The sequence below is a fragment of the Schistocerca cancellata genome, chromosome 2 (assembly GCF_023864275.1).
Source record: "Schistocerca cancellata isolate TAMUIC-IGC-003103 chromosome 2, iqSchCanc2.1, whole genome shotgun sequence".
Taxonomy (NCBI): Eukaryota; Metazoa; Arthropoda; class Insecta; order Orthoptera; family Acrididae; genus Schistocerca; species Schistocerca cancellata.
The window spans coordinates 926,025,777-926,052,575 of NC_064627.1; the positions used below are offsets into that span (position 1 = coordinate 926,025,777).

The 26,799-nt window shown below is 41.7% G+C and overlaps 1 protein-coding gene across 6 annotated transcripts in view; it reads right to left on the reverse strand.

Moving 5' to 3' along the window:
- Window positions 1–26,799, reverse strand: part of LOC126162871 (pumilio homolog 2) — a 593,093-nt gene that overhangs the window by 67,799 nt on the left and 498,495 nt on the right. For all 6 annotated transcript variants that reach the window (XM_049919652.1, XM_049919655.1, XM_049919653.1 and 3 more), the window contains 2 exons: window positions 5,260–5,356; window positions 4,239–4,325 (listed from right to left, as the gene is read on the reverse strand). In XM_049919652.1, the coding sequence (XP_049775609.1) occupies window positions 4,239–4,325; window positions 5,260–5,356 (184 nt within the window). The remainder of the gene's footprint in view (window positions 1–4,238; window positions 4,326–5,259; window positions 5,357–26,799) is intronic.

Genomic DNA, 26,799 nt, shown 5'->3' on the forward strand with positions numbered 1-26,799 from the left:
CATTTGGGATGCAATTGTGCTTCCACAATGATGACAGGTGGTGGTTTTGTTGAGATTTACTTTGTCACAGAGGAGAGTTCTAACCACAGTATTTCTGAGTTACCAGTAAATTACTCCTGTGTGCTAACGGTATGCTAACTGTCTAATGTTGGTCCAATGTGACCACAACCATTTTACGTTGCTACGGGCACATATCATTATTACTACTACTACTACTACTACTACTACTACTAATCCGTATTTATATTTTGGTTATATGTGTCACTTTTCAGTTTGATTAAAGTTACATGGGCATTTATGAGGAACATAAAAAGACACTTTGTTTGCCTTCAAATGTTAAGATTTTTTCGTCAGTGTGCAGGGTGAACCCAGAATCTACAGACAAAATTTTCTAACTTTTTCCAGGATATTTTCTGAGCATCTTGATATCAGGGACCCTTGGCCTCCAGTGGCTCATTACAGAGTAATTGCATTTCTTTTACTTTAGTACTTCCAATTATCTTTTTATCTATGCTGCACTGAAAATATCTGTCAAACAGTGTGAATGGTAACAGTATACACTATGCGTCTTGTATGGGAACAAACTTGTTCCAGTTACTTATGGAACTTGCTGTTGACAACAGTAATGCCTACTTTACTCTATGCCCTCAAGCTGGCATTCAATATTGCTTGGTTCCATCTCAGGTTTATTTTTCCCAGTAGCATTATTATTATATTAACACTGATATACAGCACTACTGATATGTTTACTGACGGTAACTTGGCTTATGTGCAACTTTTTTGTTTGAGTTCACTGAATGCAATGAATGAGTGGCACAACCACACATCTGGGCTGTCCCCATTGTGCCACCAGCCACATCACAGTACTTTTGCTTCGGTACATGTGTTGTTCGCTTTGGAGATTGCATATTACAGGCTTTATCACTAATGTGAAGGTTATTTTCACGAAAGTGGTAACAAATGAAATAAATCTTAATTTAATTATAACTCTGTAACAAGGCACCAGAGACCACATGTCCCTTAAACCAAAATTTTGTTGTTTTGTATCTTTATCATTGTTTTAAGATTTCTTGTCGTATGAAAATTGGTTACAAAAACCTTCTCCTGAACATAGATTTTTGGCATCCCTTGAAAAATTAAAATTAATATATTAAAGAAAATGTCAAGATTAAAAACAAATCACTAAAAAAGAAAATTAAATGTCTTCTCTAATACATTTCAACAAAAAATTACACTGTTTAACACCTCCACCATTACCACAAAATTTATAGTCATAAGCCAGTAACAGAAACCATCTGATATTGTTTTGTGCACATAAGAATGTAAAAACACATTTAAAAAACGACAAAGCAGAATGAACAATTCATCTGGATCATTCAGAAGAACAGTATCTACAAAAGGAAGTGTGATGATGAAAAATTCATGAAGTTACTCACAGACAGTAGTGCCAACACTATCACACAAGATGTAAATTACGTATCAGGTTCAAAACTGGGGAAGAGACTAAAAAATATTAATTATTTAGCAAGGCTAAGTACAAGCAGTATTTGTACATAATGAGAGTATTTGAAGCATAACTGAAGGTGAACAAGGACATAATTGCCTCTTCCAAAGTGTACACGTCAAATTACAAATAGCACAAGATTAAAATTTACATGCAAACCAACAAAAGTAGGAAACAGGTACTGTTGGAGGTAAAGCAATAAGAGCGAGTCATGCCTGGACAGTTCATCAATATAGCATTTGCCTGAGAAGGACAGATGATCTACGCTTGAGTCCCAGTTTGGCACACAGCTTATATTGCAGAATGAGACCAGATCCAGGACTACATTAATTCAACAGATTTTAGTGGAATCTGGCAGGAATACGGCAGCCTCATCCGATCACCAAATGAACTATAACCTATTATCAGGACACAACTGCTTCCTTTGTACAAGGTATTATTAGATATGTATGGTTACAGCACTGACTACAGCAATCTTAAGTAAATAAACAAAGTAATTTACTACATTTTTATTGTGAGCTGTATGAACATAAAAAAATTAATTCTCATTTTAACTGAAGTTTTACAGTCCACACAACGATACTCATGGTTGCTTAATTGTGGTATGCACCGTTCAATGCATATCGAGCGTGTATCCCTATCACTTCCAAGCAAAATCAATTAGTTAAGAAGTATAACAAACTGTCCCCAAAGTAAATGTATTGTGGTTCAATGTAACAGTTTAAGATAGAGCGAAACATTCCACGTGGGAAAAATATATCTAAAAACAAAGATGATGGGACTTACCAAAAAAAAGCGCTGGCAGGTCGATAGACACACAAACAAACACAAACATACACACAAAATTCAAACATTCGCAACAAACCGTTGCTTCATCAGGAAAGAGGGAAGGAGAGGGAAAGACGAAAGGATGTGGGTTTTAAGGGAGAGGGTAAGGAGTCATTCCAATCCCAGGAGCGGTAAGACTACCTTAGGGGGAAAAAAGGACAGGTATACACTCGCACGCACGCACACACACACACACACACACACACACACACACACACACAAGCAGACATTGCATGTCTGCATGTCTGATTTACCAACTGACCTACCTACACTGTGAAGCTTTCTATGTGGGAATGACCAGCAACTAACTGTCCATTCGCTTGAATGGACACAGGCAGACAGTGTTTGTTGGTAATGAGGATCACCCTGTGGCTAAACATGCCTTGGTGCACGGCCAGCACATCTTGGCACAGTGTTACACCGTCCGGGTTATCTGGATACTTCCCACTAACACCAACCTGTCAGAACTCCGGAGATGGGAACTTGCCCTTCAGTATATCCTCTCTTCTCGTTATCCGCCAGGCCTCAACCTCCGCTAGTTTCAAGTTGCCGCCACTCATACCTCACCTGTCTTTCAACAACATCTTTGCCTCTTTACTTCCACCTCGACTGACATCTCTGCCCAAACTCTTTGCCTTTACAAATGTCTGCTTGTGTCTGTGTATGTGCGGATGGATGTGTGTGTGTGTGTGTGTGTGTGTGTGTGTGTGTGTGTGTGTGTGTGTGTGCGCGCGTGTAAGTCTTTCTGCTCCCGGGATTGGAATGACTCCTTACCCTCTCCCTTAAAACCCACATCTTTTGTCTTTCCCTCTCCTTCCCTCTTTCCTGATGAAGCAACCGTGGGTTGCGAAAGCTTGAATTTTGCGTGTGTTTTTGTTTGTTATTGTCTCTATCAACGTACCAACACTTTCGTTTGGTAAGTTACATCATCTTTCCCACCATTTCATGTCTTACTCCTGCTTAAGGGTGGTGGTGGTGGTGGTGGTGGTGGTGGTGGTGGTGGTTCTGGCAGCAATGTTTCTTCTTCAGATAATATAGCTGAACAATTCCATTCATTTGTAGTTAATATTACAATCCAGAATGCATGTGGATGTATAGACACTATACTTAATAAAAAGGAAAAAAAGTCTTTGAATACTACAAAAACAGAACAACCGCTGTAGCCTTCATCACAGTTTTCATGTAAACAAAGAAAGTTGACGTCTACTTTGTTTTTTCTATCGAAACAAAATTTTTTTTGTTTCGTATCTGTTCCTTAACATGTATTACATTTGAACAGTCCCAACATCCACGTACTTTTATCTTCTTAATCTGCGAGGATTTAGTTTTTTGAAACATTGGTTTCTTTAGGCTTGGTTTAGAAAAAAAAAAAACACTTTTTTAAAATCCCATTTGAATAATTATGTATTACGAAGCTTCTGTAACTGGTAATATAAATCTTTTTTCCACAAACTTCGTAACTGGCAACTTCATTGACGAGTTTCATTGTAAGAATATAGATTTGAAGTATTAATATTTCTGTGTAAGAGGAAGGAATGTCCTCTAACAAAATTCACTACTTGTTAGAAGCACGCATTCTGATATTATTTTAGGCCACATTTCTTTTGTTAAGAAGCCTTCTAGGATACAACGAAAACAAGTAAGGGGCACTGATATTTTTGTAGTGTAAAGCATAAACACCAAAAACTGAATAATATACAAAATACTGACAAAAATGTGATTGCCATTGGGGGATATTAAAATTCTCTCTTAAAGCAAACTAAAAATGAAAATGACACCAAGTATCATGATACAATGTATGAGTATACCCTCACTCTTCTATTTAATATGATGAAATTTATGAATTGTATGAAGATTCCAATATTAAAACACAAGGAAACAAACAACATGGAAAATAAAACCTCACCTGCAATAAGTGTTCCAACATAAGGCTCTTGGGGTGCATTTATCACATAAGGTGCACTCGTAAATGCTGCAGCAGGGGCAGCCAGCCCTGCAAAGAAACACTTAAAATGATCTACAAGATAGCATTCACTTTCATTAGGTCTCTCTGCATTCAGATCCAAAGTCTGTTACATGTGTTCTGAAAAATAACTGCTCCATAACTGAAAATTTAAAACAGAAATAAAATATGGGCAGCTGAACCAGTGAAAGAGCTTTGATAAATCTGAAATGGCTGATAATATCATGGGCTGAAACTTAGGTAGTCATTTAAATGTCTTGAAAAATTGATTTCTTATGGCAGTCATGTGATCCTGCATGGAGTGTATTACAGACCAGCATAGAATATTTAGGTCTTAAATGAGTGGTTTAAGGGTAACGTAGTATATGAGTTACATTTTATCATCTAATTAATTTTTTTTAATAACTATGCAGTCCAGGTACAGTCTCAGTTGTGTCTCATTTCTCACTTTATGAAGATTAAGCAGAAATAAATAATATATATACTGAACTTTCACATGTACTACTCTGTAGCACCATCTGTGAAATATCAGTAATGCAACTGCTAAGACATTCTACACTTATTGTTACTGGTGCGCACAATTGTTATGGAGTCAACATGCTACTTCAAGTAAATGTAACTAAACAAATAATTTGAAAATGGATATGTACAATTTCACCGGTACACAAAATATGTACAATATAAGAATATATGAGGAAAATGAAAATGTGAAAATGTTAGCATTTCTGGTCTTAAAGTTTCTGAGTAAATCAATTAATTGTTTACAATATGTACAAGTCAACAGCTTTCCAATGACAAATAGACCTTAAAAAAGGAGGCAGTAGATCTTACATTTTTCTATGAATGCTGTACACTTCATTCCTATGAACTGGTTTTAAAAGATGAAAAGATTTTTCTAAACGCTTTTTAATAAGGACCCTGAAAGTTTAGTGCAGAGTAACATTAAATTAAACTGTAAACTCACCAAGTTGCTGCTGCTGTTGTGTTGCTAGGTACTGTTGTTGCTGCAAGAGCAACTGTTGAGGCGTAGCTTGTTGCTGCTGCTGACTGCGGAACAGTTGCTGTGAATAAATAAATTACTGTTAATAGCTTGAAGACCACGCACTGTTCTTCAACATCCGGTAATTTATACTGTAATATTTTAGGTGCTACCCATATTATTATTATTGTGTGTTCCTGTTCTAGATGCCACCTTATATATGACATTAAGCAATTATGCTCAGAGTGACTGATGAAAGCATTTTATAGAACATATTTGCTAAGATATGTTGACACAATTGAATCAGATGCGCTAACACTTTTGTGGACACCAAAATTATGTACTCACAATGGTCATGGTCTAGAACAGATTGTCTAAAAATGCAGCACAATATGAAACCAACTACGGAATGTTTTCCCGGCTGTGTACTGTATTTGAGTAACTTTGGCAGTGTAACATATTACAACAACTTTACAATTTTTTTTTATAAATATACACTAACTGCAAACCACCTTGTTTTAAATATAAATGCACCCTAGAATACTATCAGGCTTACAGAGAGAGAGAGAGAGAGAGAGAGAGAGAGAGAGAAAGAGAGAGAGAGAGAGAGAGAGAGAGAGAGGAGGGCTCAAGGCTGGGATGGTGATCAATCAATGTACTGAACTGTGATGAACAGGGCGATTATAATGGAACTTTAACTACCTGAGCCAGTGTAGATAAAAAAACTATTTACCGTACTGCACAAGTACCCAACTTCATAAGAATGATGTTTAGACTGCGCACAGCAGGACTTGCACTCTTAGTAGTGTTGGTTTCATGACTTGACATTAGGCACTGGTACTGGTACGGTGGTAACACAGGGAGGAATTCTGATTCCCAGGACCAATGACATGCAGTGTGAACGGCACACATTACTGTGATCTGCTTCACCAACACTGATTCCTGCCACATATGGAAGAGAAATGCTTTGCACTCAACTGTTTTGATGCACAATAAAGCTCCATTTCACAATGGTCGTGAGGTCACTCTGTTACTCCATAACACATTTGGAGAAAAGCAAATCATTGGCTCATCATTTCAAACTGCATGGCCACCAATATCACCAGATTTGAACCCGTGTGATTTCTGGCTGTGGGGTTACCTGAACGATGGGTTTTACAAATAGGACACTAACACATGTTGGAGGTTGAAGATGAGCATAGTGAGGGATGTAGCCAAAATCTCAAATGAGAATGTTTCGGCCAGCAGCAGAGCTATCTCCAGTATGATACTAAGATGTCATGGATGCAGATGGTCATCACGTTGAGCATCATTTGTTACCTGGAACATGAACATGGTACGCAAATAACAGATGTTACCCTGTTATGTGGAAATTAAAATGTGTTTCTTTTAACTGTTTATTCAATATCTCTCTTCTGCGTGTCCTTACAAATGTTGCCACAAAGTTTCACTGTACTACAGTCACTTGTTTTTCATGGAGGCCCTCTCAAGTAGGGAAAGTTTAATAGCAACCACCCAGTAGTGTACAATGTCAGGTATTTCACCCTTAAGCCATTTACCATGATGGGTCCCTATCCAACAGATATCCTCAAAAAGTGGAAAAAATTAGTTTAGCACCTCAAAAATGCCATGTAATCATTTCACTTCATTTTCAATGGAATCGGTTGTCATAGTCATAAGATAGCCAAGTGCATACTGGCCCAAGTTAATACTCTTGAGAGTTCAGTCCCAGTCCTCCTCTCTTTTTCCTTATGCTTTTTCTATTTTTACTTCTGACAAAAGCTGAGTACCGGCTTAATTAAGTTTAACCACAAAACAGAAGACAAATAGATAAAAAACAATGGACTTATAATGCTTTAGACACATACAAATTTATTTATATGATTTACAATTCTTAAGAGTGATATCATCGAAACATTAGTAAAAAATTGTTCTTGAATCATGAACATTGCAAAGCCTTACCAAAGTGAAATTTAGTTTCCAATCAATTGAAGGAAACTTATTCCTGTAACATCCTCAAATACTGAAACTTCCCGGCAGATTAAAAGTGTGCTCTGGAACAGGACTCATACACGGGACCTTCACCTCTATCGACTGAGCTACCCACGCATGACTCGCAACCCATCCTCACAGCTTCACTTACACTAGTATCTCATCTCATATCAAATATCGGTTTTTCTTCTTAGCTGTGATCCACATCGAGCACAGTTTACCATGTTAGAAAATAGGCAAGATGAAAATCCAATGACCGAGGAAATGGATTTTAACTGTGTCCTCGAGTTTTGAAATTGCGTGATTGTTCTATAACAATTCAAGCACAATTTAAATTAGCTCCTAAATTGCTCATTAAACACTGCATTTGGAAAATTCGGCACACCGACAGGGCAAATGCTTATCAGCAGAGAATGTGTGTCCCTAAAAACAAATCCGTAGCCTTCTCACATCTTTGTGAGTGATTAGGGAGAATAAACAGAAGGTCAATTGTCACTTAGAACAGCAGGAAGCAGTTTAACATGTATGTCCATAAACTAGCATCTAACGAACTTCAGCAGTCTTTTTCTTTATTTGCGGTTGTACAAGCAACCATTTTTTGATGTTTACAGAAATATGTTATAGTACTCTTACTGAACTCAAGATTTAATTGTACCTATATTGCAAAGTACACTCTCAGTTACCAAGCCACTACAAAAATTTGATGCTATTTTAATGCATGCTAAATTCATCTCGTAAACTCTCTGATGACTGTCGTCTCTAACGACGCCATCACTCAGTTCTTTCACCAAACCCCATTCTCTAACGTGCGTGCTATCCTTGTCAACTAAAAAAGTAATGCCCCACTTTCAGAGCAAGTGTGAGGATATATATATAGCCTTCACAGAGCGAGTGCATTAACATTCTTGAAGGAACAGATGGTTGACAGGTACACTGACTCGTGATTTATCTGTGAAAGACAGACATCAATGCTAGAGACAACAACAATGTTCATATGCAATATGGCTGTGGTTAATACACAAGATAATGAATATGCCAAGAATTCAAGGTACAGTCGCCCACTCGTGCAGTTTCTGAATGTGCAGAATCTGTCAGCCACTGATGCCCATAAAATATGTGAAATGTAAATGAAGAAGTGACATAATGTAAATGATAAAGAACGCAGTGCGCGAATATATCTGATAAGCCATCTGGTTCGTACTCTAGAATGAGAAGATGAGATGCAATTGAATATTTTCCCCGTGTATTTTCAACAAATTTTACAGTTTCTGTTGCACAAAACTGTGACTCACTGTAGTTCCCCAATAACGTTACAACAGGTATCACATTACGTGCTGTTTTACTGTTGCGCTTCCGCACGCGATTACGACGCCGCCAGCTACGGAGATGGTCGCCCGCTGACGAGCAGGCCTTCGCGTGGGTCGACGGCCTAGCACAAAGCTGCGGGCTCCACGACTCTCGCGCTCACGGTTGCCTCGCAGAGGAGTCGTGAGTTCCTCAGCCTTCGTGTCGCACCTCTACTCAACTCAATTTGTGAAATATCGTCCCCAGCTTATAAGAATGCGCAAGTTTCCACAACAGGAAATGGTCCACTTTCGCGGGTCACAGACGTTCACTGCATCGTACGAAGCGAAGAAACACGTTAATAGTATTCCTGGATTTTTAGGCAACACATAGTTTCCTTAAACAATTTCTCACGAATATGACTCTACATAAGAAAAAACATGAACAGTAGAACAAACTGCGGGGGTCATGAAACTTCTCTTCACGGACGTTTTAACACTGCCATCTCCTGCAAGCAATAGTGAGAAGACAGCAACTACATAATATAATTTTCTGATGTGATGGGGAATGACCAAATAATAATTAAGACGCCACAGTAAAGTGATCAATTCGTCCGAACTAGGACTCTGAGCGACTGTATTCACCGACACTCATCAGTTTTCAATTAATGTGGTCAAACGTTCCTTTTGCACCGTTGACAATTGAACTATTTTCTCGATATAAAAATTCTGGAACTGGATGTAGTTGTTCTCTGAGTTACCGAGGGACAAAGAAAACAGCTGCACCGTTGTAGACTAACCCCTCAGTTAGATGGGCTAATTTTTTACCCTAAGCTATCTGTTATTTGATTTCCGATCCAAAAACTACGCCCTTCGATACGGCAGTGAGTCGGCAATTTTTAGTTAAAAACATCTGTCTCTGTCATGAAATTTATGAACATCCAGCAGGAAATGACATACGAAACGGATGTTTTTTCTTTCGATTATATTCATCACTATTGGATTTATTCGTTCACACAAACACTAATTTAAATCAACAACGAGTCTTCGTCTGCTGCGATAGTACTCTTACCATACTTGGCACTTGCATCCGATCTCCTATCCTCCTCCTACACAAAATGAGATATTTTACACCTCGGGAATCCTCTATGCCACTACAGCCCGAAGGAAATAAAATTTTTTAGCGAAGTTATCGTTCTGGCACACTGACTTCGATTTTAGCATTAGCGTGTATTAATTGATGGTTACGTTATTTCACCTTCAATTCAACACCTTGACTACCGATTATTCTGCGTCAGTGATGCCATATTAATTTTTCACGCACGTTCTGTTGTTCTCTTCCAAAATCCTCACTGTAAATTCCTTTCTTTCTTTCTTTCTTTGTTTCGCGGAGTAACGAAAATGCTTGTTATTTTGCCGGCTGGAGTGGCCGAGCGGTTCTAGGCGCTACAGTCTGGAACCGGGCGACCGCTACGGTCGCAGGTTCGAATGCTGCCTCGGGCATGGGTGTGTGTGTGTTGTCCTTAGGTTGTTAGGTTTAAGTAGTTCTAAGTTATAGGGGACTGATGACCTTAGATGTTAAGTCCCATAGTGCTCAGAACCATTTGAACCATTTTTTGCTTGTAATTTTTTTTTTTAAATTCTCCGAGTTATACATAAAATTCAACTTAACAGCAAAAAGGAAACTACTGAATCCAACAATGAAATGCCGCCTCAAAATATGATTCCATTGGTTGCGCCTACGTGGATCCCACCCAACGAAAGAAGCAGCGTTAAGTTTACACGGCGTTAACACTCTGGCATTGAAAGAGCGCTAAGATGCAGTATGATGATCCATGGTGACCATATTGCAATAATAACTGAGTCGCTATTCGCGTTGGCAACATTCAATGGTAAGGGCTATACGAGATAGTATTTCCCATACAAATAGCTGCTACTGCCAGGATTCTGAGGAATGAGAAGGCCGACCTACTTGCAGCGAGTGCAGCAAAGAATGGAATACAAGAGCGAACCATTCCCGTTGGGGGGATTTAATTATTGTAGTCACAGGCACGGCCAGATGACAATGAAGTAAAGAGCGGGAAACCCAAGACCTGCACAAGAGAATTTGTTACAGAAAAATTCACTAATTTTAGGTTGGTGCGCAAGTTTTTGTTTTACATGTTGGTATACCGGTTGCTAAAGGTTTATTCATCGATTGTCATCTTTTATTTGTAGTTCACTGTCGCTATTTGAGTTTTTATATTGTCATGTGGAGATACTAAAAGGTATCAGATAGATTATATAATGGTAAGACAGAGATTTAGGAACCAGGTTTTAAATTGTAAGACATTTCCAGGGGCAGATGTGGACTCTGACCACAATTTATTGGTTATGACCTGTAGATTAAAACTGAAGAAACTGCAAAAAGGTGGGAATTTAAGGAGATGGGACCTGAATAAACTGAAAGAACAAGAGGTTGTACAGAGTTTCAGGGAGAGCGTAAGGGAACAATTGACAGGAATGGGGGAAAGAAATACAGTAGAAGAAGAATGGGTAGCTTTGAGGGATGAAGTAGTAAAGGCAGCAGAGGATCAAGTAGGTAAAAAGAAGAGGGCTAGTAGAAATCCTTGGGTAACAGAAGAAATATTGAATTTAATTGATGAAAGGAGAAAATATAAAAATGCAGTAAGTGAAGCAGGCAAAAAGGAATACAAACGTCTCAAAAATGAGATCGACAGGAAGTGCAAAATGGCTAAGCAGGCATGGCTAGAGGACAAATGTAGGGATGTGGAGGCTTATCTCACTAGGAGTAAGATACATACTGCCTACAGGAAAATTAAAGAGACCTTTGGAGATAAGAGAACCACTTGTATGAACATCAAGAGCTCAGATGGAAACCCAGTTCTAAGCAAAGAAGGGAAAGCAGAAAGGTGGAAGGAGTATATAGAGGGTCTATACAAGGGCGATGCACTTGAGGACAATATTATGGAAATGGAAGAGGATGTAGATGAAGATGAAATGGGAGATACGATACTGCGTGAAGAGTTTGACAGAGCACTGAAAGACCTGAGTCGAAACAAGGCCCCCGGAGTAGACAACATTCCATTGGAACTACTGACGGCCTTGGGGAGCCAGTCCTGACAAAACTCTACCATCTGGTGAGCAAGATGTATGAAACAGGCGAAATACCCTCAGACTTCAAGAAGAATATAATAATTCCAATCCCAAAGAAAGCAGGTGTGGACAGATGTGAAAATTACCGAACAATCAGTTTAATAAGCCACAGCTGCAAAATACTAACACGAATTCTTTACAGACGAATGGAAAAACTAGTAGAAGCCGACCTCGGGGAAGATCAGTTTGGATTCCGTAGAAATACTGGAACACGTGAGGCAATACTGACCTTACGACTTATCTTAGAAGAAAGATTAAGGAAAGGCAAACCTACGTTCCTAGCATTTGTAGACTTAGAGAAAGCTTTTGACAATGTTGACTGGAATACTCTCTTTCAAATTCTAAAGGTGGCAGGGGTAAAATACAGGGAGCGAAAGGCTATTTACAATTTGTATAGAAACCAGATGGCAGTTATAAGAGTCGAGGGGCATGAAAGAGAATCAGTGGTTGGGAAGGGAGTAAGACAGGGTTGTAGCCTCTCCCCGATGCTATTCAATCTGTATATTGAGCAAGCAGTAAAGGAAACAAAAGAAAAATTCGGAGTAGGTATTAAAATCCATGGAGAAGAAATAAAAACGTTGAGGTTCGCCGATGACATTGTAATTCTGTCAGAGACAGCAAAGGACTTGGAAGAGCAGTTGAACGGAATGGATGGTGTCTTGAAGGGAGGATATAAGATGAACATCAACAAAAGCAAAACGAGGATAATGGAATGTAGTCGAATTAAGTCGGCTGATGTTGAGGGTATTAGATTAGGAAATGAGACACTTAAAGTAGTAAAGGAGTTTTGCTATTTGGGGAGCAAAATAACTGATGATGGTCGAAGTAGAGAGGATATAAAATGTAGACTGGCAATGGCAAGGAAAGCGTTTCTGAAGAAGAGAAATTTGTTAACATCGAGTATAGATTTAAGTGTCAGGAAGTCATTTCTGAAAGTATTTGTATGGAGTGTAGCCATGTATGGAAGCGAAACATGGACGGTAAATAGTTTGGACAAGAAGAGAATAGAAGCTTTCGAAATGTGGTGCTACAGAAGAATGCTGAAGATTAGATGGGTAGATCACATAACTAATGAGGAAGTATTGAATAGGATTGGGGAAAAGAGAAGTTTGTGGCACAACTTGACCAGAAGAAGGGATCGGTTGGTAGGACATGTTCTGAGGAATCAAGGGATCACCAATTTAGTATTGGAGGGCAGCGTGGAGGGTAAAAATCGTAGGGGGAGACCAAGAGATGAATACACTAAGCAGATTCAGAAAGATGTAGGTTGCAGTAGGTACTGGGAGATGAAGAAGCTTGCACAGGATATAGTAGCATGGAGAGCTGCATCAAACCAGTCTCAGGACTGAAGACCACAACAACAACATGTGGAGATAGTGAATGAAACTGTGGACGATAGAAAATGGAGTGCCAAATGGAGAAATCGGAACATTTCCGACATGTTGTTCTGCTTCAGTTCAATAGCACCGGAGGCAGCCGGAAACATTTGTGCCATTGGACAGAGCACGGCAAGAAAATAGAAAAACATTCAAGAAGATCTTCGGGATTTGATGAAAATGGTTTAAACGCATTAATCCACAATGCTACATATCGGTGTACTCGAGAACTGGCAAATGTGATAGTTTCAAAATCGTGTGTATACGTACGGCATCCCCTACGTCAAAATCACAAAAATCAGCGGGTGGCCGTACCGTATGCACGTCCTGCTTGCTCGCCATCAATTGGCTCAACAGCACCAACCATTCCTATCCTGTATCATATTATGGTGACGAGTAATAGTGTCTTTATTCTAACACAAGGAAACCAGCTAGCATCCACTGATGATAATTCTATGCATCTGGTGGAACAGCGACGTAGTGGTATATCACGAATTGCTTCTCCGAGCTGTAACAATCACTGCTGACGTTTACCGTTAACAAATAAGATGTCTTGCAGTCGCAGTCCAAGAACAACGACCAGAAAGACTGCTTGTAGTGATAACTTCCGTCCGCAATAAGCTGAAGTGACAAAAAACAGAGTTGGGTTGGGAAGTCATTCCGCACTCACCTTATTTGCCTGACCTTGCGTCCTCAGATTTTCGCCTTTTTCCCCCTCTATCGAACAACCTTCAAGGAACATTCTTTCCAGATGAAAATGCGCTCCGAACATGGCTCGACGAGTTCTTCGCCTCAAAACTACGTGATTTTACTGTCGCAGAATCGAAAAGATATCCCAGCGTTAGCGTCCGCTGGAATGGACAATGGACGAGAATGGATGCAAGTGATCAGAGAGGATGCTTACGTACGTGTCACCTGTCGAGAGTGGTATCTAGACGTATCAGGGGTCCCATATCATTCCGACTGCGCACGTGCCATGCGTTCACAGTGCCTCCATCAGCTTGAACAGTCCCCTAGTGACATGCAAGGTCCATGGATTCATAAGGTTGTCTCCATACCTATACACGTCCATCCGCTCGATACAATTTGAAAAGAGAATCGTCCGGCCAGGCAACATGTTTCCAGTCATTAACAGTCCAATGTCGGTGTTGACGGGCCCAGGCGAGACGTAAGGCTTTTTGTCGTGCAGTCATCAAGAGTACACGAGTGGACCTTCGGCTCCGAAAGCCCATATCGATGATGTTTCGTTGAATGGTTCGCGCGCTGACACTTGTTGATGGCCCAGCACTGAAACTTGCAGCAATTTGCGGAAGGGCTGCGCTTCTGCCACTTTGTACGTTTCTCTTCAGTCGTCGTCGTCCCGTTCTTGCAGGATCTTTTTCCAGCCGCAGAGATGTCGGAGATTTGATGTTTTACCAGATTCCTGATATTCAAGGTTGTTGCTGTTGTTGTGGTGGTCTTCAGTCCTGAGACTGGTTTGATGCATCTCTCCATGCTACTCTAGCCTGTGCCAAGCTTCATCTCCCAGTACCTACTGCAGCCTAAATCCTTCTGAATCTGCTTTCTGTATTCATCTCTTGGTCTCCCTCTACGATTTTTACCCTCCACGCTGCCCTCCAATGCTAAATTTGTGATCCCTTGACGCCTCAGAACATGTACTACCAACCGGTCCCTTCTTCTAGTCAAGTTGTGCCACAAACTCCTTTCTCCCCAATTCTATTCAATACCTCCTCATTAGTTATGTGATCTACCCATCTAATCTTCAGCATTCTTCTGTAGCATGACATTTCGAAAGCTTCTATTCTATTCTTGTCCAAACTATTTATCTTCCATGTTTCACTTCCATACATGGCTACACTCCATACAAATACTTTCAGAAACGACTTCCTGACACTTAAATCTATACTAAATGTTAACAAATTTCTCTTCTTCAGAAGCGCTTTCCTTGCCATTGCCAGTCTACATTTTATATCCTCCCTACTTCGACCATCATCAGTTATTTTGCTCCCCAAACAGCAAAACACCTTTCCACATTCCATTATCCTCGTTTTGATTTTGTTGATATTCACCGTGCACTCGTGAAATAGTCGTACGGGAATATCCCCGACTTCATCGCTACCTCGGAGATGCTGTGCCCCATCGCTCGTGCGCCGACTATGCCACGACATTCAAAACTCACTTAAATCTTGATAACCTGCCACTGTAGCAGGAGTAACCGATCTAACAACTGCGACAGACAGTTGTCGTCTTGAATCGGCGTTGCCGACCGCAGCGCCCTATTTTACCTGTTTACATATCTCTGTATTTGAATACACATGCCTATATCACTTTCTTTGGCGCTTCGATGTATATTATCGATGACTAAAGTATGTATGTGTATATGTTGTGTTTATTAAACTACTGGAGAAACCCTACGAACTTACGCATCAACCTAATACATACCGAAGCCGCAACGGTACTGCTTTAAACACGGGATACAAAACGAAACTTTGCTGGCAACGGGAACTGGAGGCAGTGTGTAATAGGCACTGCCATACGAAATTCAACCACAACTGCTACCGACCGGTAGCAAATACACAGAAGATGTCCTCAATTGAACGGCAGTCCTATAATTGTGAACTGACTGTGTCGGTGTTCCAGAGGCTAGTAAAGCGTAACAAATACGTTGTCTAATTTCTCACCTATCAGCACAGAGTAGTGAAGTTTTAGGAGCACCGACTGGGACACTTAAGTCCCGTGGAAGGCGCACAGAAGCTGTGGGCGGCAGACGAGCGGGCCGGATGTGATCGCCATATAAAGACAGCCAGCCGCGCACGTGGGTTTTGCGGAACGGGTGGGGCAAGGCTACATCGGGGCAGCTGTGCCCCACGCTCTATGTCCGAGAACACTTCCAAATCTGGATTTCTAGACCTTCAGTCGTGAGTTTAGGACGGGTTGCAGGGACAAAAATTCATATGATGTACAAAATGCGTATCATGAAACCTACCATGTTCGCGTTATTCAATAACCCAGCCGCGAGTGAAACGTATTACATCTAGTGGCGAAAGTGCCGAACTTTTCGTTTCAGTAAGTGTAAACAAAGGAATCTGTGACAAGGCTATTATAGCGTCAATAGTGAAGAGTGTTGCAAAAAGTTACGAAATGTAAGGTGGGCGATAGCAAGATGATGAGAAACAAGTTGAGCATTCAATAGGTAACATTTAGATCTAGAGAGGGAAACGTAAATACGAGTACATGGCGCAAATTCTGAGGCAGGTAGCCCACTTGCTAAATAAATTTGTGCCGAGGAAGATAGTTAACTATGGTACCACCAAACATGGTTCAATAATATTTAAAAGTTACCTACAACATGTTCAAAGAAACCGAATCATTTATGACAAAGAAAACTGAATCAAGCCTAAACAAACTTGAAAGTATCTACGCAAAAACATTTCAATGAATTCGAAAGAAATGTACTGCCTGTCGGGTTGCCAGAAAAAAACAGTGTTCTGATAGAATGTTAAACAAATAATGAAACAGTGTTGTCTATACACATGGTCGTTAATCATAACAGAGGATAAGAGGAAGCTAAAATAATTGTCTTTAGGAATTGCTTCAGCGAAGATCATAAGACAGTATCTACAGTCGATCCCTGTGCTGCGGTTGGAATTTGAAAAACAAAGAAGCTTGATATAGGGGAGATCGGTGGATCTGATGAGGTATCCGTTAGATTCTTACGGAGCATATGGAAGAACTGATACTTCTGCACGTAACAGTCCACCGTAGGTACTTTGAGCAACAGCGGTTCTCAGGTGATTAGAAAAATTCGTAGGTCGCTCTACTCTTTAAGCAAGGTTGACAAGACAGATGCGCAGACCACTAATCTATCTTATCAATACAGATCTGCTGCAGAATAAAAGTATCTTGCACTCGCATATAGCGATTTTCCAAGGATCTGAAATAACCTCTCTGAAGAAATCAACATAATCTCATCGAGGACCGATCATGAGAAACAGCCTGCTTTGTTCTATCAAGAGATCCAGAAGGCTGGAGGCAGTGGAGCTTAGACTTGTGTGTTTCTTGACTTCCGGATAGCCTTCGACGCAGTTCTGTGGTGACGTTTCGTAGCTGAATATTTGTTTACATTTGTACAAGTGTACAATTGCATTTCAGACTTCATACATAACAGAATCAAGCACGTGGTTTTTAATGGCTGAAAAGACCTCGAAACCAATGCTTCCTCGAAGAAGCAGCAAATGTTTTTATGTAGGGAGCTTTACATAAGGGTTGTAGGTTTAAGAATACTCACGTACCACAGGAGGCTACTGCTCTCACTTAGGGCGAACGCAAGCATCAAACAACTTGACAACAATTTGTAACTATATCATCTTCATGTGATCGAAAAAGTTTGTTCATATTTTAAACCGAGGCAGGTGTTCCTTTGTTACTTATAGTAACACTGTACATATGTTATCTTTCTTAGTGTGTCGACTAGATACTGACATCGCTGCAAATAATATCCAGATGAATTGCAGGGTTTGTTATTTAAAATCAATCTTAGGAAAGACGAGGCAAAATAATTTCAGACTCGCCTAGATAGCCAAAAAAATGTATGGTGGTGATACTCGGGTCGTGTATCGAGCGACCGCTACTGTGACCACGCCTTGTTCTCGCGTGACTTCGGCACTTTGCAGGTAACCGGTGTTTTCTGGTTGTAACGATGACACGCCTTGGGCTACATCGTGTAACTCACAACGCGCAGCGCACGACGAGTTACTACACCGAACATAGAGCCCCACAGCAGTCGAGAGTACTTGGAAAGACTGATGACTGAAGCGGCTCGGCGCAAAGTGGATGGGCGAGGAAACGCCTACGCACGCCAAGGGGACCGTTCACTTGTCAGAAAGCTGCTTCCGGAAGAAGCCTGTGCCTGACTGCAAACATTTTAATTACTAGAGGGGCAGTTCCTGTACTCTGCGAGGGCGCTCAGAACGCCAAGAAAAATTCTGTCCCTTTTTTACAGGTAATCTGATCGCCTATAGACGCTTTCCGGACGTTGCGTGGAATTAGCCCACCAGTTCTTGACGAGAAAGTATCGTGAAAAATTGGGAGGGAGGAGTAACCTCTTCTAAAACGACTACAGAAATATACACTAAAGGGTATCTTGTGAGAATTAGTGTTGTTATCGAATTTATAATATAAATGACATTAACCTACTCATAAAATTGGCTTTCAGGGCAAATATGATCTACTTCTAGGTTTCCTGCCTAAACTCACGGGTTGTTTCATGCCGGAACAGTATCCTTGGGAAATAACTGAGAAAAGCAGCTTGTCCCACTTCAAAGACACCTATTTGTGCGTCTACTAAATGAGACAGCAGTAAAAAATGTAAGACTAAAACCAGACGTCCGATATGCTATCAGTATACAATGTAACGTAATTTAGCAAATGTATTCAACAAAACAGGTAAATTCATGTAAAAAAAAGTTTTTCAAACTACACATGTCGTACTCTCATGTACAAGAAAAAAATTTCAAGAAGAGCCTCTCTGCTATTTACTACCTGCCAACTACGCCAAAGGTAATGTTTAACCCTCCTAATATAGCAGATTAAAGACATGTAAGTAAAGAAGACACTTGGAGACTTCTTGCACATGAGAACAAAGATGGTTAGAGCTTGAAGTTTCACCTATCTCTGAGCAGAGCATTACGGCTTGATTGGCATGAGATAATCCGTGACAGATGAAGGGTGCTTGGAGTGACTGCTTCGAGCGTCTACTATCATCAGTCACGTAAAGCGATTTTGCTTACGTTTCTATGACAATACTTCACTGCTGCCGCAATTCTAGGCAACTGTGCCTTTCAGTCTATGTTGTGGCAGGATTTGCAAGCGTCCTTGTTCCCGTCTACGCTTTGATCACAAACTCTTATTACGTCGTCGACTTGAAGTTTTATTCCGTAAATGAGATTTATATTCAATGCACCTCGTGAATGACGGCACGAAAAACAAATGAAAATAAATATCTCGCATTGGTATACCACTGCGCGACAGTATTCAGTTTGCAAAAAGAGAACAGCAATTAAGGAAGCGAACGTATTTTAACTGAATACAAAAGTCATAAAACTAAAATTCACAAAAAATAGGTTTCAAAAATGGTTCAAATGGCTCTGAGCACTATGCGACTTAACTTCTGAGGTCATCAGTCCCCTAGAACTTAGAACTACTGAAACCTAACTAGCCTAAGGACATCATACACATCCATGCCCGAGGCAGGATTCGAACCTGCGACCGTAGCGGTCGCGCGGTTCCAGACTGTAGCGCCTAGAGCCGCTCGGCCACAACGGCCGGCAAATAGGTTACAGTAGACCCATTTTCGAAGGCTCTAAGAGCTACGGGTCAGATACACTGAGCACAGGGAATCGAAGAAAAGACATAATTCACGCCCTATCATTAAAAAAAAAACGATATTAATTGTTTCGCAAAGTTAGCAAAATACAGCGACAGGTTTTCAATGACGAAGTAAAAAAAAAAAATCAGAACACAACCTGATTAGTATCAGTAAACGAGGGTAGGAGGTGGCTAAGGAATATGGCCGCTCTTTGTACCACTAAGAACTGCAGGAAGTAAGAAGAGAGTTAGTAACTAAAGAAAAACTGTTGAGTGCTATGTGGCAGATGGTATCGTTAATAGCCTAAGCTTCCTGCACCGCATACGTAGCGAACGTTTGTTCCAGCGCCACGATATGGACTAGTTACTTTGCGTTCAAGCGCCGCACTAGCGTCCTTCAACAACTTCGGCTCAGTAGGGAAGCGAATGTGTGTGTGTGTGTGTGTGTGTGTGTGTGTGTGTGTGTGTGTGTGTGAGAGAGAGAGAGAGAGAGAGAGAGAGAGGGGGGGGGGGAGGCAGGCCCCCAGCGCCACCTGCAGAGGAGCGCCAAATGGTATCAAAGACAGACAAGATTTTCCAGGATATATATTTTTATTATTATTACAGTAAATTCTATTATATTACCGTATGTGTTTCTGGAAAGGGGGGGGGGGGGGGGACTGGCGCCTCGGCAGTATCGTACGCCGGGCGCCGGTTGGGGGTGTAGTAAAGCGTCGTGACAAGGACGCCTGTTCGCTAAGCCACTGCCTCAGCTACAATTTTAGGTTACTTTGAAACTATTACCGATGCTCTTCGAAGTAGTCAAATGCGGGAACACGTAAAACTGCTACAATATTTACAAAGTCAAGCGTTTTTGGCATTTCTCTAAAATCGTAATACCCTATTACTTTGTGTCAACATTTTATTTTCCAAGAAAGGCAGATTAATTTATCATTACTAATCATTACTTGTGATTGAGCTCCATGGGTGGGAATTAAACTCTTTGCAGAAATTTAGTAACCAGTCACTTTTGAAGACACGTAAAAAACCGAAAGTAAAGAAAGGTTAACGTTTTAAAAATATCTACATGTTTCTGACCAACAAAAATCTCAGTGAGTCTAACAGAATGTTACTATACACAAGAAACCAGTGCTTTGTCTCGCAAGTCGCAGGTTTCACTTGCGACCTGTCTCTACTCCGCTCTGCGTCGACAGTGATGATCTCGTTGCAAGTTTCGGAAGCTGCGGACTAGTGCTTAGTAAAAGGGCGGCCGGCATTGTGCTCGGGTAACAACAGGTGCAGCACAATGGCCACTCTCACCGGCCCCTCATTAGCCTGGCTCGACATCTACCCGTCTCCTGAAAGAGGGTCACGCCTGTGAAGGATAACGCCCTCAAGTTGTACCCTCTTCACCCGACGAAGCCTGACTGAGACTAATGCGCACACATTAAGTGCGTCCAAAACAAGCATCGGAATTGTGCGAAAAATTCACAATGGAAACTAAAACCGAGCAGTCCCTAGTTCATGTTTCTACTAACCGAATGCAAAATTAAAATCTTTACTGAGAGTCATTTATTTACATTTAAAACATGCCGATCAAGTGCAATTTCTCAATATCAGTACGCCGAATTTCTCTTATCCGTTAGACTTCACGCGACGACTACTGAAACAATAATAATGACGAATACGCATAACTACGTCACTTTGGAATCTGAGAACTATCCTTGCATCTACTTCAAGAAATGTCAGTTTCATATGACGCCTATTGTATAAGGTGGTTGGTAAATACGCATGCACCGCTGCGTCAGCCATGTAATTGCCCATTCTCTAACAGTATAATATCCGACTGACTTCATTTACAGTGCAAAACACTTTCGTTTAAATTATCGGTTCTCTTTTCATCTCTTAATTAAACTTTAATCTTGTATCGAAATTCTTTCATTCAAATGAAAGTTTGACATTATGAAGATGTTGTGGTTGATGTGGCGTTGGTAAAATTCATAAAATATGAAGTACATACACGAACTAATGCCTTACGTTCCGTTATCATTGTGTAATGTTTCTTGCTTTCACACGGATAAAGCTGCGTGAAATAATCAGGAAACAAAATAAATTTTACGTTTATATGGCCTGGGCAGGGAGAGGGAGAGGGGGAGAGAGAGAGACTATGGAATATGATGGATTTTGGAGGTTCTACCTTACACAATCACTGTTCAATTGCTTCGCTAGAATGTACCGTTTTAGCGGATGTTCTTGGTTTCAGGACGTTGAAGGGCAAGGTTATCAACGCCCTTGCAGAATATAGACTAAACTCTTAGAGAGAATAATGTCTTTCATCGTAGACAATCTTTTTGCAACAGATGGCCACAAACACTGTCTGGCAATAGCAGCAAAAGACACTGGCTGCTTATAAATATATTAAAATCGATAATAATAATTACACACTGGAGCGTGCACTTCTATAAATTTTTTTGCACATCTTCACCACGCTGAAATAACACTAATTTATTCGCGAGAGTAAAATGCTAAATAAAATGACAAGTAGCTGAAAAGGTGTTACACGCTATTTCCTGGTACATGTTGCCGACTGAGCATCGATAAAAACATGGAACGGGAACTATTAATGTAGAGTGTTGAAAATTCGGGACTACATTTGTCTAGGTAAAATATTTAAGTGATTAACACAGCAAGATCACAAGTCACTGTAGGTGCGAGATGTGAAATGCTGGTACATTAATTATCTGCGTAACCGCCAGACTATTGAACGCAAACGTGCGTGCACTGAGTTGTACAGGTGCGATGTCACTTTGTGGGATGGAGTTCCATGCCTGCTGCACTTGGTCGGTCAACAGAGGGACAGTTAATGCTGTATATGGATGACTCTGGAGATGTTTTCTGACGAAGCCCCATATTTGCCGGACTGGGGACATGTCTGGCGACCAAGCAGGCCAAGCCAACATGTCGACACTCCGTGGAGCATGTTGGTTTACAGCTGTTGTATTTGTGCGAGCGTTATCCAGTTGGAAAACACACCCTGGAATGCTGCTGTTCATGAACGGCAGCACAACAGGTCGGGTCACGAGACTGACGTACGAACTTGCTGTGAAGGTGCGTGGGATAACTACGACGGCGCTCCTGCTGTCATACGAAATGTCATCGCACACCATAACTCCAGGTGTAGGTGACGTGTATCTAGCACGCAGACATGCTGGTTGCAGGCCGCCCTCCTAGCCAACTGCACCACTGGCACCGAGGCAGAACCAACTTCCATCAGGAAACACAACAGGCCTCCACCTTGAACTCGAGCTCTCGCTTGCACCACTGAAATCGTAAATGGCGGTGGTTAGGTGTCAGTGGAATGCACGCTACAGGCCGCCTGGTTCCAAGATGTCCTCGAAGTAACCGATCTGTAACAGCTCGTTGTCACCGTGTTGCCTACTGCTGGTCAAATTGCTGCTGCAGAAGCAATACGATGCACCAGACCTGCACGCCGAACACGATGGTCTTCCTTCTTCGTAGTGCCACGTGGCCGTCCAGGGCTCGGTTTCCTTGCGGCCGTACATTCCCGTGACCATCGCTGCCTGCAGTCATGTACAGCTGCTGCATTCCTGTAAAGTCTTACTGCAAAATCCGTGAAGGAACATCCAACTTCTCGCAGGCCTATTACACGACCTCGTTCAAGCTCCGTGAGTTTCTGATAATGGCGTCTTTGCCGCTTTAAAAGCATTCTTTACTAACGTCAACTCACCACGTCCAATCTCAAAGGTAAGTAACGCTAATGAACATTACAGCGTTTTTAAAGCAAAACTGATTTGCAATCTTACAGTGCCGCTACTAGCTCCGCTTCTATGCGACTGGCGTCCGCAGCTCGTGGTCGTGCGGTAGCGTTCTCGCTTCCCACGCCCGGGTTCCCGGGTTCGATTCCCGGCGGGGTCAGGGATTTTCTCTGCCTCGTGATGACTGGGTGTTGTGTGATGTCCTTAGGTTTGTTGGGTTTAAGTAGTTCTAAGTTCTAGGGGACTGATGACCATAGATGTTAAGTCCCATAGTGCTCAGAGCCATTTGAACCATTTATGTGACTGGCACGAAATTTGAACAGACATCTTTCAGAAGCAGAAATGTGTGTACCAACTTTCCTGTATGTCGCACAACTCCTCCTTAGTATAGCGACATTTTTTCCCCGTCAGTATACATCGAGAGAGAAATGTAGAGGTAGTCAAAACTAGAGTAACCGTGACCACCCACGGATGTATTAATTTATAATTTGCCGAATTTACGATTATCTTTATTTTTTGTCTCGGCTGCCGTTAAGCGCTTTAGGGTAAGAGGGCGGCAGAGGAGAAGCGGCAGGTGGGGAGGGCGTTGGCGCCGGTAGCGGGCGATCTGATACGGCCGCGGCGGCTCATTTCCGCAGGGCGGGGCCCACTCGGCTGATTAGCGTCGGCCACGCCCCGCCCAACTCACACCACCACCAAAGACAAATAACCACCCCGCCGTTGCCGCCGCCGCCAAGTCCATTTCCACGTCAGCAGGCGGATCTCAAGCCAGTCACTTTACCCTCAGTGAATTTCCTCTTCCTAGACGAGAGCAGCTATTCACGGCGCAAATTACTCAAGATTCAATTGCATTTAATTAAAAAGAGTAATCGTAACTATAGATATCAGTATTTCACAATTTTCTGACTCCTGCAAAGAGAAAATTTGAAGAGTTGAGCCCATCGAGGCAGGTCAGTAAGAATCGTCTAACTGTTCAGTATCTGTCGCATACTTTACAGGGTGTCTCTAACCTTTTGGGTAAATCTGAATGAGGTGATAGAGGGCCCACATACGATTATATTGATAGGGAACCAATGGTCGAAATGCATATTTATTGTGTTATGGGCATACATAGCGTACACCGCATAACAATAGGATCTTATCCGCTGCCTCCCCACTACTCCACGTTAGCTGGTCTTCCTGCGAGATGGACTGACCAGTTCTTTAGGACTGTACCCCTTTCTATTGTGTGTGACTTCCTATGGGACCAAACTGCTGAGGTCATCGGTCCCTAGACTTACACACTACTTAAACCAATTTATGCTAAGAACAATACACACACCCATGCCCGCGGGAGAACTCTAACCTCCTGCGGGAGGGACTGTGCCCCTTTGTTGACCGCGAAAGGGCGTTGTTTCAACACGATGGTGCACCAGCCCGCTTCGATGCCAATGTCCGCGAGCACCTGAACAACACATGTCCTCAACAGTAGGATTCGAACGGGAAGTGACGTCTTGTGGCCAGCAGGATCTGTGGAGTCACACCTCCGGACTTTTCCCTCGGGGGTTACGTCAAGAGGTTAAGTGTGTGAAACACTCCGTAGAAACGGATGAAGACCTGATTGCTTGGGTCCAAGCTGCCTGTCTTCTGGTACAAAAGACATCAAAGGTCTTTGAAAGACTGCCCCCCTAACTTCATGTGCCGTTTCCATGCATGCATTGAGACTGTCGGTCGTCACTTTCAACAAGTACTATGAGCTAAATTGTTAGGCTGTGTATGCTGTGTGTGTCCATAACACAATAAATATGAATTTCCGATCGTTAGTTCCCTATCTCAATATAATCGGTTGTGGACCCACTGCCACCTCTTTCAATCTGAACCAAAAAGTTTGATATGCCCTGTATACACAACCACAAATAGCGAAGTATATAAAATATCTTTCCGAAAATAAAAAGAGTAAAACATATAGCATACCTACCTACGAAAGGTTAGGTTGTCAAACTTAATTACCACCTAGAAAAATTAAGTTACGTAATTATTTTATTTATTTATTTTGCACGTACACGTCTGCATTGCTGGTACACATTGAAATTCCCATGCCACAGTACTGTAGCCGGCCGATAGAGGAGACAAAACAAAGTGGCACAAGCCAGTTGATGAAGCGAAATATCGTGCGGTATTCTTTCTCGGCTGCACAGGAAATGTTGCAGCAGGCCAGTCCAGATGATTTCTTTAGTCGTGCAGATTGATACGACATAGCTTCAACATTTCCGCTGCTGCCAAAAAAGAATTACCGCACGATATTTCGCTTATCAAGGGACTCTGTCATTTTGTTTTGGCCCCTCTAGCGCCGTGTTACGGTACTGTGGAGCGGAAATCTTTAATGTGTACGAGCACCGCAGTCATGTACCTAAAAAATATTTTTTTCGGTACGACTAACCCTCTAACAGAATTACATACAAGGAAAATACTACTTCGATTTTGCACCCCCATCATGCTCCAAAACAGTACTAAAAGCAGAGTGCACTGGAACATTTCATTCTACCGCCCACTTTCTAGTCGGACTATGGTACGTTTCAGAACAAACTGCATTGTAAACTAAGAACCTATTCCCTAACAGCTCCCCGTCGCAATCACCCGCCCACCCACCCCTCCATCCATTCATCCATTCGTCAACCTATCAATCCAACAGAGTTCATAGGACTACAGTGATTAACAACCAAGACTCAATGCTGCATTGGTAGTGTACATTACATAGAAGAAATCGCGAAGTGTTTATGAAGTTCAACGCAAGATATGATTGGGAACCGATTACTTTTGGCCGAGGGTTCCGTTCCAAACGTAATGAAACGACTACCAGAGCGATCTGACCAATCCAGTCAGTGCTAAGTTGCTACCTGCAGATCTGAGCAGGGATCCCTCTATAAATCAGTCAGTTTCTGAAGATTTACGTTCCATCATAGACGATAGAATGTTGATTCACATGAAAAAGAAAGATGTGTAGTCGATAACAGGCGACGGAGGTGGACAGAAATGTGAAAGACATATGGCAGTCTAACACATCAGTTCACCTGCACAGGACGAACAGCATAAACGAAAATTGGCATACCACACAGCCACACACCCTATGGGCAAGCGTCCGCTAGCGGAATACGTACAACGTAACAGCACCTGACGTCTGTGTACCAACTGACGTCAAGCTTCGTGTCTCACGCGAGCAGCGTCTATAGATCCCATTTTGCTGGGTAGTGGGTGGGGCTTCTAATCGCTGTAAATATCGTGGTACCGTGACACCGCCCCCGGTCTCACGCCCTACGTCGTCTTCCCCGAAACAAATCTGTAGGGGAAAAAAATCTAAGCTACTTTCTTCCATCGTCTTGGAAGGAGTGATAAGAACGTGCCTGTAAGTATTTCTATTATGGAAGATCACCTACAATCCTGTAGTGCGGGGACCGACATGCGCCAAGCGAGTAAAATGTTTACATACTGCGACTATTTCAGCAACCTTAAGTCCCGGTTAATGTCTGGGTTACGTACTTAATACACTATTAACTCAGGAAAGGCATAGTTAACGACGTACGCAAGTTCGGAGCGTAGTAATATTTGGGCCCAAAAGAA